The sequence below is a fragment of the Malus domestica genome, chromosome 16, assembly GCF_042453785.1.
Source record: "Malus domestica chromosome 16, GDT2T_hap1".
Taxonomy (NCBI): domain Eukaryota; kingdom Viridiplantae; phylum Streptophyta; class Magnoliopsida; order Rosales; family Rosaceae; genus Malus; species Malus domestica.
In genome coordinates, this window is record NC_091676.1 from 16397015 (window position 1) to 16409399 (window position 12385).

The 12385-nt window shown below is 37.8% G+C and overlaps 3 protein-coding genes across 4 annotated transcripts; 1 reads left to right on the forward strand and 2 right to left on the reverse strand.

The window, feature by feature from the left end:
- Positions 1-567: 567 nt before the first annotated feature.
- On the forward strand, positions 568-3188 carry LOC103403929 (pentatricopeptide repeat-containing protein At4g14820). Its single transcript, XM_008342771.4, has 2 exons — positions 568-1333; positions 1511-3188. The coding sequence occupies exons 1-2, from the start codon at positions 747-749 to the stop codon at positions 3108-3110; spliced, it is 2187 nt and encodes a 728-aa protein (XP_008340993.3). The 5' UTR covers positions 568-746; the 3' UTR covers positions 3111-3188.
- A 218-nt stretch (positions 3189-3406) lies between these two features.
- LOC103403928 (uncharacterized) lies at positions 3407-5151 on the reverse strand. Of its 2 annotated transcripts, none has more exons than XM_008342770.4 (3): positions 4362-5151; positions 4104-4253; positions 3407-3996 (listed from the first exon to the last, which is right to left on the reverse strand). In XM_008342770.4, exons 1-3 carry the CDS (start codon positions 5070-5072, stop codon positions 3703-3705), a joined length of 1155 nt encoding a protein of 384 aa, XP_008340992.3. In that variant the 5' UTR covers positions 5073-5151; the 3' UTR covers positions 3407-3702. The 2 variants fall into 2 exon arrangements, with proteins under 2 accessions (XP_008340992.3, XP_070671695.1); XM_070815594.1 differs by having other exon boundaries at positions 4083-4253; positions 4362-5146.
- A 3274-nt stretch (positions 5152-8425) lies between these two features.
- On the reverse strand, positions 8426-9363 carry LOC103403927 (uncharacterized). Its single transcript, XM_008342768.4, has one exon. It carries the CDS (start codon positions 8944-8946, stop codon positions 8590-8592), a length of 357 nt encoding a protein of 118 aa, XP_008340990.1. The 5' UTR covers positions 8947-9363; the 3' UTR covers positions 8426-8589.
- Between the last annotated feature and the right edge of the window lie 3022 nt (positions 9364-12385).

Genomic DNA, 12385 nt, shown 5'->3' on the forward strand with positions numbered 1-12385 from the left:
TTTCTCGCACACTTTATGTGTGAGCATATGCTAGTATATATATATATACAGGCATCGGATTTATAAAGACACACATGGATAGAAATGACCTGTAATTTTTTTTCACAATTTGCAGTAATGGGGTCTGTAGTTTATTTAGATTTCACTTTTGTTCAATATAGTTTTTGTTTTACATTTTAACTACTTATATATAAAATGGGATTCTCTTGCAACACTATGATCACACCATTTTTTTACATTTACCAATAACTAAATAAATTGAAAAACCATCACTCCCCGCTTCATTTTTTTTACATGTTATCCATCATCAAAAATTTTGTACCATTTAATTGTTATAAACTTTGAGAAGTAGCTTTGTTTCTCAAAACATAGTTTTCTTGAGCCAAAACTACACCCAAACATCACGGCATTGGCACGAAAACTAAAATTTTCTATGACTAGGAAGCGTTACCTTATTCAACGGATTAGACTAACGGTGTTAACTGAATGCTATTGTGTTGAAAATGAAAAACAAATAAGCTACATGATCTAGAGTTAAAATTCGAGCGAATACAGGGATGTTAATGCAATTTCCCTGTATTTAATTTTAACAGAGAAGTACCTCTGCGGCTGTTTTTCCCTCCATTTCTTGCATCCCCACCTCCAAACCCAGAACTTTCAACAAATTTCAATGGCGAAGAAGTCCTGAGAAGTGAGAAACCACTCAAACCAACCATTTCCCTTCACTTTCTCACCTCCCAAACACAATGTCCAGCCTTCCCCACACCACCCTAGCCCTCCCTCCCCACCCGAACCCGTACCCTAACACACCCGCAACCCTCTCCACCGCCGTATCCTTCGCCAGAAGCCTCACCCACCTCAGACAAGTCCACGCCCAAATCCTAAAATCCAACCTCGACCGCCCCGACTCACTCCTTTTCAATCTCCTCCTCTCCTCCTGCACCCTCTCGCCGAGCCTCCACTACCCTCTTTCCATCTTCAACCAAATCCACAAACCCCAAATCCATTTGTGCAACAAGCTCCTGCGCGAGTTCTCACGACGCGCTGAGCCCGATAAGGCCCTTTTGGTGTATGAGAGGATGAGGAGGGAGGATGTGGGGGTGGACAGGTTCAGCATTCCGCCGCTGCTGAAGGCGGTGGCCAGAGCTTCGGCTTTGAGTGAAGGGATGGAGATTCACAGTGTAGCTTGGAAGTTGGGTTTTCATTCGGACCCGTTTGTGGAGACCGGGTTGGTCAGAATGTATGCCGCTTGTGGGAGGATCATGGATGCACGGTTGGTGTTTGATAAAATGTCTCGCAGAGATGTGGTTGCGTGGAGTATTATGATTAACGGGTATGATTTGGTCTGATGTTTTCAAGTTAAATAATGTGATTATCTTATTAATGGTTTTGAGAATCCCAAGAATTATGGCTTTAATTTACTCGGGAAAACAATTTTTTTGAAGGATTTTCAGCTGTATATTATTACAACAATTTGTTAAAATTGTAACCCGGGAAATTTCGCAAACAGGTACTGTCAGAGTGGCCATTTCGACACCGCATTCCGCCTGTTTGAAGAGATGAAGAACTCTAATGCGGAGCCAGATCCAGATGAGATGATACTTTCTGCCATTCTTTCAGCTTGTGGTCATGCTGGAAAGTTGGCTTATGGGAAAGCAATCCATGACTTCATTATGGAGAATGATATTGTGGTTGACTCTCATTTACGGAGCGCACTTATCGCCATGTATGCAGGTAGTGGCTCTATGGACTTGGCTCAGCAGTTGTTTGACAAGACATCACAAAAAAATTTCGTAGTTGCAACCGCAATGGTTTCTGGGTATTCAAAACTGGGACGGGTTGAAGATGCGCGTTTGATTTTTGACCAAATTGTTGAGAAGGACCTGGTCTGCTGGAGCGCCATGATATCTGGTTATGCAGAAAGTGATCGACCTCAAGAGGCTCTTAGATTGTTTGCTGAAATGGAAGCTTCGGGGTTAAGACCTGATCCAGTGACCATGTTGAGTGTCGTTTCAGCTTGCGGTCATCTTGGTGCACTGGATCAAGCTAAGTGGGTTCATTTATATGTTGACAAGAATGGATTTGGCAGAGTTTTGTCTGTCAACAATGCGCTGATTGATATGTATGCCAAATGCGGGAACCTGGAAAAAGCAACAGAGGTGTTTGACAACATGAGAAGAAGAAATGTGATATCTTGGACCACCATGATTAGCGCCTTTGCGATACATGGGGAGGCTAGTAATGCACTAAACTTCTTCAATCAAATGAAAGATGAAAATTTTGAGCCGAATGGGGTTACATTTGTGGGTGTGCTTTATGCTTGTAGCCATGCGGGGTTAGTTGAGGAGGGTAGAAGAGTCTTTGAATCGATGATCGATGAATACAACATCACTCCGAAACATGAGCACTATGGATGCATGGTTGACCTCTTTGGTCGTGCCGGTCTTTTGAGAGAAGCTCTTGAGGTTATAGAGGCAATGCCCTTTGCACCGAATGTTGTCATTTGGAGTTCTTTGATGGCTGCTTGTCAGATTCATGGTGAGACTGAATTAGGAGAATATGCTGCAAGACAGCTTCTTGAGCTGGAACCAGACCATGATGGAGCCCTTGTGGCATTATCAAACATTTACGCAAAACAAGGAAGATGGGAAGATGTTGGCATTGTGAGGAAAACAATGAAAAGCAGTGGTATATCTAAGGAGAGGGGGTATAGCAGGATAGAACTAAACAACAAGGTACACGAGTTTTTAATGGCGGATAGAAGTCATAAACAAGCAGATCAGATCTATGAAAAATTAGACGAGGTAGTTAGTGAGGTGAAGTTGGTTGGTTATACTCCCAACACGAGTTGCGTTTTGTTTGATTTAGAAGAGGAAGAAAAGAAGGAAGCGATTCTCTTGCACAGTGAGAAGTTGGCTCTTTCTTACGGTTTGATAAGTAAGAAGCAAGGTTCAAGCATTCACATAGTTAAGAATCTCCGGATTTGCGAAGACTGCCATACTTTCATGAAGTTGGCTTCAAAGGTGTATGAGAGAGAGATTATTGTCAGAGATAGGACTAGGTTTCATCACTACAAACATGGTTTATGCTCTTGTAAAGACTATTGGTAACTGTATTCTGTCTGAGATTAAATATCATTGTACAACTATTTATTAAAATGTGAATACGAAATTATTCGCTTAAACAAATCAATATAGGTATTAAGAAAATGAATCATATGATCACTTTTCGTTGATTAACGTGTGTGTGGCCTCTAATATTTACAGACACTTCCCGGGAATTGTATTTTCTGGAAATTTGCAGGTCGAACGGAGAAAAACTCAAATGCAGTATTTCAAGAGGAAGGACGTAGTAAGGTAAAAACTCTTCAGCTGCAATGTCATTTGGAGCCATGTTGAAAAAGAGATTTTGTTTGCCGAAACACGAAAGAAGCTTTTCATTTAGAACAGTTTGAGATGCTATCTATCTGGATTCCTATAGCCAAACAGAACCTAGTTTGTTGCTAGTTAATCAAAATCAGGAAAACAACAATTTCCCAATTAGTACATATACAGCTCGAGATCAGATTAACGATTAAGCTCAACAGGTTACACAGTACCACCTAATGAAGGGAACATTTTTTCGAAGCTTCTCACAAGACATGAGATCCGGATATCTGCTGAGAGAAGACAGTGCACCTCTGATGATGTCCCCTGAGTCTCCTTAGGTTGGGATTTTGATGTTGTAGTTTGCAGAACTTTCAAGGTACTGGTTGTTGCCAAAAGTAGCTAAGATCCAAAACTTCTGCTGCATCTTTCCAAGCTTCCTGGAGATCATATTCTTAAAGAAGGCTATTGCTGCTGAAACCAATCTTTGGTTATCAAATGTCGTGCTCCACCGATACTCAAGAATCCATGTATTCGGATCTAGCTTCACAGCTGAGGCACCCCAAGTTCTCTGCACCCACGAAGTGTTTGGCTCCCGAATCACATAGCCGCCAACCTTTCCATCCGACCACTTCTCATCAACAACCAAAAAAGGGTAAGGAAGTAGCATATGTTTGTACATCATGACAATATGATGCTAATAGAAATTTCATCTACCTCAAAAGTTTTTAGCTTTACCTCCGTGACTTTGCCGGATAAGATTGTGAAAGACCGGGAAGAAAACCCACTCGTGAGCAACCCAGCTGTCTGCAAAGGCCATCCCCATATTCTCACCTCCTCGATGGCAGATTTGTACAACGTGCAATGTGAGCTCAGAAGCAAACCATCCTAACATTTCATCATATAACCAGTCTGTGAGTTTTAAAACAGAAATTTCAAGTTCGTTACCAAATAATGCTGATTGAACTTTCAAAGGAAATGTTTGATAACTAGTACCTGACTAATATCCCAAATAGAATTAGGATAGCTGCAATTCGAAACCCTGCCCGGAACAAGACCCTGCATCTCTTTCTGCAAGAACCCCAGCCTGCCATTCAAATCATCCATAACCCAAGATTTTTCACCAACATTTCTCACAATCTCCGGCGAGAGAATAGGTTTTAAAGCCCCCGAAACCATATTAGAAAACCCGCACCTCGCCACATAAACCAAGCTTAAACCCAAAATCAATCTCCAAATTTCACACCCAAAACCCCTTTTTCTCTCCCTCTTCTTAATCTTCTCCTTCGATTTCAATCTTGCAGCCGGTTTAAGCTCCGGAGACATAGGAATCGGAGGAGAGCCCGAAGTGGGTGTAGACAAAATCGAAGCATCGAAAGAGATGGGAGTGCGTTTGACACTTGGCTTGTTCTTGGGCCTTGAAGATGAGAACTTGGTGAGCGAGGTTTTTTGGATGCTGAAAGGCATGAGATCGAGAGTGGCATTGATGCTGGCCAAGCACATTTCGCAGTTGCAGTTGGCATCTTTTCGGCATCCTGGGTAGTAGCAGCTGTCGCGGTTTTCAGATCTGTCGTCATCCATGGCGGTGGTGGTGCTCGATTTCACTGAGGATGATGTCGTTGTCGTCGACGGGGACGATGAGAGGGCGGATTTCATGGCTGCTAGAGCGTTTCGGGGTTTAGGAGAAAGGCTTTGTTTCGTTGACATGGTCTTTGAAGCGTTCACAACTATGCTGTGTGGGGAGAGATATGGTTTTTAAAATTCGAATCCCCAACGGTCATATATGGCATGATCAGGTGGAGTTAATTTGTTAAACCCACCCCATGGTCAAGCGTTTGCTGCTGTCTCCAAATTTGGTGTCTCCTACATGTCTCTCCTCTCATTTGTTGACATGTGTACAACCCCCTTACTTCAACTCAATTCTATTAACTTTTATTAAATTAACAAATAAATACTACCAAAAAAAGAATAAACAAAGAAATTCGCAGATGCTAAGTCACACAACTAGACAAATTCGTCAACCGCCACAAGTGGTAACATGAGCATTTTTGCTCACTATTATAACTATGGTGTATGTTCATCATACACTTAAATATTTGTCATGTGTCTGTTCAGCTAACTCTAGTTAACTTTCACACGTTACTTTTTCAATTTTGTAAGAAATTAATCAAAGTTAAGTAAAAAAACACATGACAGATGATTAAGTATATAATGAATATACATTAAAGTTTATGATGGTGAGCAAAGATGCTTCTCGCCGTAACTCCTCTCCAACTGGTTGCCACCATTCCTGAACTCCTTCCCCTCTCTTTCTCTCCTGGCTCAAGATTCTCATAGCAATCTTCCATATTTAACAATTGATTGTTTTATTGTTTTATTGCACAGTTGCTTATTTTCACAACACAATAGAAGTTTATTTTTTATTTTTTTATTCAAAACACATCAATACCAAACTAGCCTTAAGAAATGAGATTATTTGTTAACTAGCTTAACAAAATTAGGACGCAGAGGAAATATTATATTCATGCATCATCATTGATTCCGTTGTGTTAAAATGCATTGTAGTTATTGTCCTATTGAGCTAGTAGCTCACCCCTTATAAATTATTAACAAGTGAGACTTGAAAAGTAGTCGACTTTCACTGAAAGTCTTAAGGAAATTTTATTATGAAAATTCAAGTGTTCTCTTATGTTTTTGTGAAACCTTATGATGTAAATTAAGGTTTGTTTAAATAAGGAACAAGAGTTCCATACTAGAGTTGGTTGCCTTTTGTATTCTGGAAAGACAAAGGATGAATTGTAAAGTAAAGACAAACTCAAGTTTAGTTTGTTTGTTGTTAGTTTCTCTGGGGTCATTCTCTTATTATTTTATTTTTGTCACGTCTGAATTATGAAAATTGCATATTCTATATTTGAGACGCAATTCACACCTTAATTCAAGACTTAGCTATAGTTTTCCGAATTGAGGTGTGCCTTGCATTCATTATTTAAGATATCAAAGAGCCCCTGACTCATTCTATATTGGTGTGACAAGGTGTAACATGTTTGTTAAATGACCTCTGAGATTTGCATAACACATCACTTTGGTCCCTGAGATTATTCACCATCCATTATTTTGGTCATTCCGGTAAGTTGTTCCATAGTTCATACTGGAAACTGAGATTTTTGCCGAAAGTTTGGGCAATTTTCAAAGTTTCATAACTCAATTGTTTCTTAACCAAATTCGACTCATAATATATCAAAATGAAGATAGTAAAGTGTTGAATAAGATTACACCTATTTGGAAGCCCAATGGTTTCTAGAGATGCCAGAAAATAACCTAAAAGGTGACTGGTCCACAGGAAAACTGGAAAACTTGCCGAAAACTAGGTAAACTTTAAACGTTCATAACTTCTTCAATACTCAACGAAATCAAGTGATTCAAAAATGAAAATCGTACTTCTCGACAAGATGAAGAGAATGGTATCTCTTTTTTTGGCTAACTCACCTTGGTTTGGCCGGAAAATAGCCTGAAAGGTGACTGGTCATTAGGAAAACTGGAAAACTCTCCGGAAACTAGATAAACTTTAAACATTCATAACTTCTTCAATACTCAACAAAATTGAGTGATTCAAAAATGAAAATCATACTTCTCGATGAGACAAAGAGAATGATATGTTTCATGATGGCTAATTTCTCATGGTTTGGCCGGAAAATAGCCTAAAAAGTGACTGGTCTGCGAAAAAACTAGAAAACTCGTCGGAAACTGGGTAAACTTTAAATGTTCATATGCAAGCAGCTGATAGCAAGCACAAATAGTAAAAAACTATAGGCCAACAAGCACAGGCGGCAACACACCAACACAAATCCCTGCATATTTCATGTAATTGACACTCCTTAAATATATATAATTTTATATATATTTCATGTACTAAATCCTAAATATATAATAATAATATATATATAATGATAATATATATCGGATACCAATACGATGCCAAAAAACTTTGGTTCGGTACATTATCGTGCCATTACCAATTGGTACAAAATCGGTATGGTACAGTTGGCAATTTAGTGTGCACGGTAATTTGGCAAAAAATCCACCTCTATTTATGTTACATATATATGTGCATGGCATCATCGTTCATATAATATTCACGGTCTTAATCAATTTACTGTCCCACACAATTCTTCTTCGTACAAAACTTGAGGAATATGTATAAGAGATGAGTTAAACATAATGTTATAGAAGAAAAATTATGTTCTATCTAAAAATAGATGATCTACAACGGTTAATTGGATTGATGCTCGTGAATAACTTATCCTAGCATGTTTTTGAGATGGCTTCTTGCATTTTTAATCAAGGAAGGACTCAAGTGGTATTCATACGTGCCAAGTGTAGCTTTAGCAACATTATGGTACTCTTGATGATAAAAGATTGTTGAAATTTTCTTCCCCAATCGCTGAATATTATAGTGGGAAAAGTCATGCAGTAGGTAATACATGTTGAGTCTTATTTATTAGTCCTTTCAAGTGGAGTTGGAAGTTGACACATATTTATTGCAATTAAGTTATATACAATGGGAATACCAGATATGATGTTCCTTAGTGTTTGATTTAATAAATCAATGCCAACCCAGGAAAAAAAATAATCCCAATCATTCTGCATTCTTCCAAATACTTCATGCCCTTTCTCTCTTTATTCTTTTCGGGTGCTATACACTTGAAGCATATTAGCAATTTGACTGGCCAAGTAAAACAAGCTTTCTAAAAAATAGTGAATGAAAATTTACTGCAGGATTTATTGAAGCAACTTTTTTCTCGTCAAAATAATATCACTAGACTTGTTCTGTAACAAAAGCAAAATGAGGATGGATTCAATCTTGTAAAGCATTTTGTACAAGTGATATCTTAAACTACTATGTTTATAGAGAGGGTGATTTGAACTCGAGTGGAAGGAGGTGCACACAGTATCTCAGCTAACGAGCCTAATCAACATTTACAGCTTTTCAGAAATTATTTTATTAAAAGAAAAAAGAATGAAGATAGTTTTAATTACGTTCCTCGTGAATTTTTAAAAAATTAAAGTTAAAACGTAAAGATTTTTACTGACAATTTGTCTTTCCAACCAAGGAAAGAAGAGTAAAACATATCCCATATCAAATGGAACATAATATATCAAAATTCCACTACCTTCATATTATATTAATTATTCCAACCCAGCAAGAAGTATGGTTGCAATTAGCTCATGAGAAAGATGATGAATCGCCCACTTGGGATGTGCTTGCTGATCTTGTGTACTTTTTTGGCGATGAAGAAGAAGATGACATGTCTGACCTTCTCCTAAGCATCTGCCTCATCCCATCTGCCACTCTCACTGCAGGGTTGGATTTAAATTTACCACAAAATGACATGTGTGCCCTCACAGCTTCCTCCATGCCAAATGGCTGCTTGCTGCCCTTGCCAACCTCATCTCTCACTGCTTCTGAGCACAACCCACACAGCCATTTCCCATCAAACTTTGCCTTCACTTGTGTGATGTAGTCTTGCGTGCAATCCTCTTTTAGTCCACAACACTCACACCTCACCATCTCAATCTCCATTCTTTTTCTTTTTTCCTTTGTTTTCTGCTTAGCTGAGTAGCAAAGCTCTGATGAATTGTGAAGGGATTCAAGAGAAAAGTGAGATGTTTTTATTTGTTGGATTGGATTGCAAGGATGGGGTAGAAAGTGGGATTTCTTTTCATTTGTTCTCTCTTGAGATGTGTTGCTGGTGTTGCTCACTTGGTTGCTTAAGAAACTGTGAAGTGTTTGATTTACAAGAGCTTTTATGGTTGGGATTTTCCTTTTCTATTGGTTATTAGGAATTCAGGAGATGAGAGAGACGGAGAGAGGAAAGAGAGGGGAAGGAGGGGGGCCGGTGGGGGGCGGGGGAGAGAGCTCTTATAAGACCAGGGTAGGGAAAACTGCCATAATTTCCTCCATGTTCAAAGGAACATGGGGCAGTGGGAAATAAGACAAGAGTGGTCGGAGGGGTCCTCAAACCTGGCCCTTTCTATCATATCCAAATACTTATTCTTATCCCCCCCAGAAATAAACAATGTTAATTTGTGGGTTTTGGGGTTGTGTATAAAAATATATTTGTAGCTTTTTGGTAGTTTGACAGTTACTTTCGGTTGAAATGGGTTGAAATATTTGCCTTGTATTGGATGTGGCTTCACTTAGCTCCCTAAACTTGTGGCTGACGAGTCAGGCTTGGAATTATTACTTTTGGTAGTTTGTTTGGTTATCTTGGTTCCATGAACGTGTTGACTGCTGACCATCTGACTTTCATGTGTGAATTTAGAGTTTACTATAGTAATAAGGCCAACATCACCATGCTTTGTTGACCAAGAGGCCATGGGTTGTTCAACGGCCAATGATTTGATGAAGATGTGCATTATTGGGGTTTATGATTGTGCGTGTGCTCACTGTGCATGTGTACATCCTTCCTCCTCTCAACTGGTGAGGAGACATTTTTAGAAAAGACTATCGCATACATAAGTTCTTTCACGATGACTCTCTCCTTCACAATAATATAAGACAACTTTTTTATTGGAAGAATTTTACCATCAAGAGTTATGTGAAGAGCCTCTCACCAACAATTTTGAGCCAAAAGGTTAGAAATTTCTTCTCTTTGTACTAGAGGAGATTCACAAGTTTTAATCAATTTGTTATAAACAAATGATCCACCTACTTGGAGGGCTGCTTACAGCAATATTTAACATTTGCATATTGCTAAGAAATTTATTGTTCAACAGTTACAACATGTGTTTCGTGAAGCTAACATAGCAGTAGGTGAGATGTTGCGAATTTAGGTTATTAACTACATTCAAAATTCATGTATTTGGTTTTGTAATATCCTACGTAATGTGGGCACCAATAAGTACCTGACATGTGATAGGTCGTATCATACTTCATGAAAAGGGTACATGTCACACAGAAAATTTTACTCAAAAAATTTAAAGTACTATGTCATATGATTTAAAATCTTCAATATAAGGTTCTAATGGATCTTGCAACAGTTGGAATTTGCATAAAATTCGTATCACTAAGTAAGACGTAGTATTGTAGCCGGACCTCTCTTTCTAACCCGTCCCTAATGATTTCCAGTATTCTTGACAAAAATTTACCCTTCATCCTTTGGCCGTCAGAATTGAATGTGATCATGACATGAAACTTGATCATTCTTGATCAGTATTCAGCCATTATTGCAATAATTAAAACAACCTTTTCCTCCTTTTTTTTGTTTCTTCAAGAGAGAAGGTAATGATCATTTGCTCTAGCCAAAATTTACAAGTACGTACGCTGTTGTGTTTCCTCCAACAAATCCCACCTAAAGAAATTTATTTATTTATTTAGTTATTTATTTTTTTTGTAAAATGTATAACATTTGTGATGCATTGTTGACATGCTCATTGGCCAATCTGCACTGCAAATCTTTGTCAACAATTTGTTTTTATTTTTCTGGGGTTGGTGATGCAATGCAACTGTGTCATGGCATCATTGAGAAGGAAGCAATGTCTATGATCAAGATTTGTTAACGTCGTATTCTGGTGGTTCTGAAGATGCGTTCTTGGCATGCTCCAAAGCTGCCATCACTTCTGTTGTAGTAGATGATTTTTGTCACGTCGTGTAATGTGGACTTGATTTGGCTTTAGGGTTCACTAACGTAGCCACGTACGTAGCGGTTAATAATTGGTACGTAGCGGATAATAATTGGTCGATTTTATAGTAGCATGAATTATTAATTTGCAGAGTTTAATTACAAAAGGAAAGTGATGTTAACATTTTAACTGGAGAGTATATAGTAACATGAAAACAAATCTGTAGATGCGTATTGCATACCTCATATGTTCAAACGTTTATTTATTTATTGGATAAAAGTTTTTCAGTATCGAAAGTCGCATAATTTGTAATTTGTAATTGTCATAAGCTTTGAGACTGAAAATTTATCAAAACGAAGATTTTATAAATTAAATCTGAGCTTGAACATTATGAGTTGGATACCATCAAATTTGTTGCAACTTAAAAATTAGAGAAATACGATGACCTCCATTTATGAAAGTCAAGATACAATTTAAACCTACGTCACCAATAGAATAAAACTACGAAACAATAATGCAATAACAAATTAAAGGTTAAGTGCATTTTGCACTCTTTTTGGTATAGAGTTCATTTTTGGTCATTTTCTCGAAAGAAAAAGGCAACCACAAAGTTACAAATCGTTAACATAATAGGGTAACTGTTTGTCAAACTGTGGAGGCAAATACTCTTGTTTTTTTGTGTGGCTCTCAGTGGGTACGTAATTTACTATATGAGCACCATATCAATGTAATGTTGAACCACAAAATCAAATAATATATTTTTCGACCTTTTTAATGTCAAATTCTTTAAGGGTATAAAAATGAGCACTACAAGCTTCCATGCCAAATTTTTTTTTTTTTCATCATGTAATCTGCAACTTTAAGATCGTTTTTATTAATTTCATAAACTATAACCATCAAAAGTTATGAATCCCAAACTATACAAAGGTGAGAAAAGTGAGTGACCTTAGAGGGAAATACTCAGCCAACTTAGGTGCTAGTTTCATTTGCCCTCATTCTACGCACATGAGATATTTTCTTATGTCACAATCTCACCACATGACAATCATTCAATTGATAGTCAGTGTATTTTTAAATATATGGCAAACGTTTTGTAATTATATAGTAACGTCAATAAAACTAAAACTCGGTTCCATGACATAATTAACCTCCAAAACAGCTCATCCTTGCAAGTTTGCAAATTCTGGCAGCCATCTTTATCCATACTATTTACAAAGACCGTTACTTTCATCATTCCGTCCAATGAAATTAAGAAAAACTTTTCAAAAGGGTTTTCTTTTGTTATTCCCGCACACCAAATTTTGCATTTGTGCATAAATGATCAAATCAGATCCTTACTGACCATCTTTTTTATTATCATATTTTGATTAATTTGAGTGGTTGTAAGGTAATGATAT

Coding starts and splice junctions, on each gene's coding strand:
- LOC103403929 (XM_008342771.4), top strand. CDS start 747: ATGTCCAGCCTTCCCCACACCACCCTAGCCCTCCCTCCCCACCCGAAC. Junction 1,334..1,510: donor TGGAGTATTATGATTAACGG/GTATGATTTGGT, acceptor TTTCGCAAACAG/GTACTGTCAGAGTGGCCATT.
- LOC103403928 (XM_070815594.1), bottom strand. CDS start 5,072: ATGTCAACGAAACAAAGCCTTTCTCCTAAACCCCGAAACGCTCTAGCA. Junction 4,254..4,361: donor CTATTTGGGATATTAGTCAG/GTACTAGTTATC, acceptor ATGAAATGTTAG/GATGGTTTGCTTCTGAGCTC. Junction 3,997..4,082: donor TAAAGCTAAAAACTTTTGAG/GTAGATGAAATT, acceptor GTTGATGAGAAG/TGGTCGGATGGAAAGGTTGG.
- LOC103403927 (XM_008342768.4), bottom strand. CDS start 8,946: ATGGAGATTGAGATGGTGAGGTGTGAGTGTTGTGGACTAAAAGAGGAT.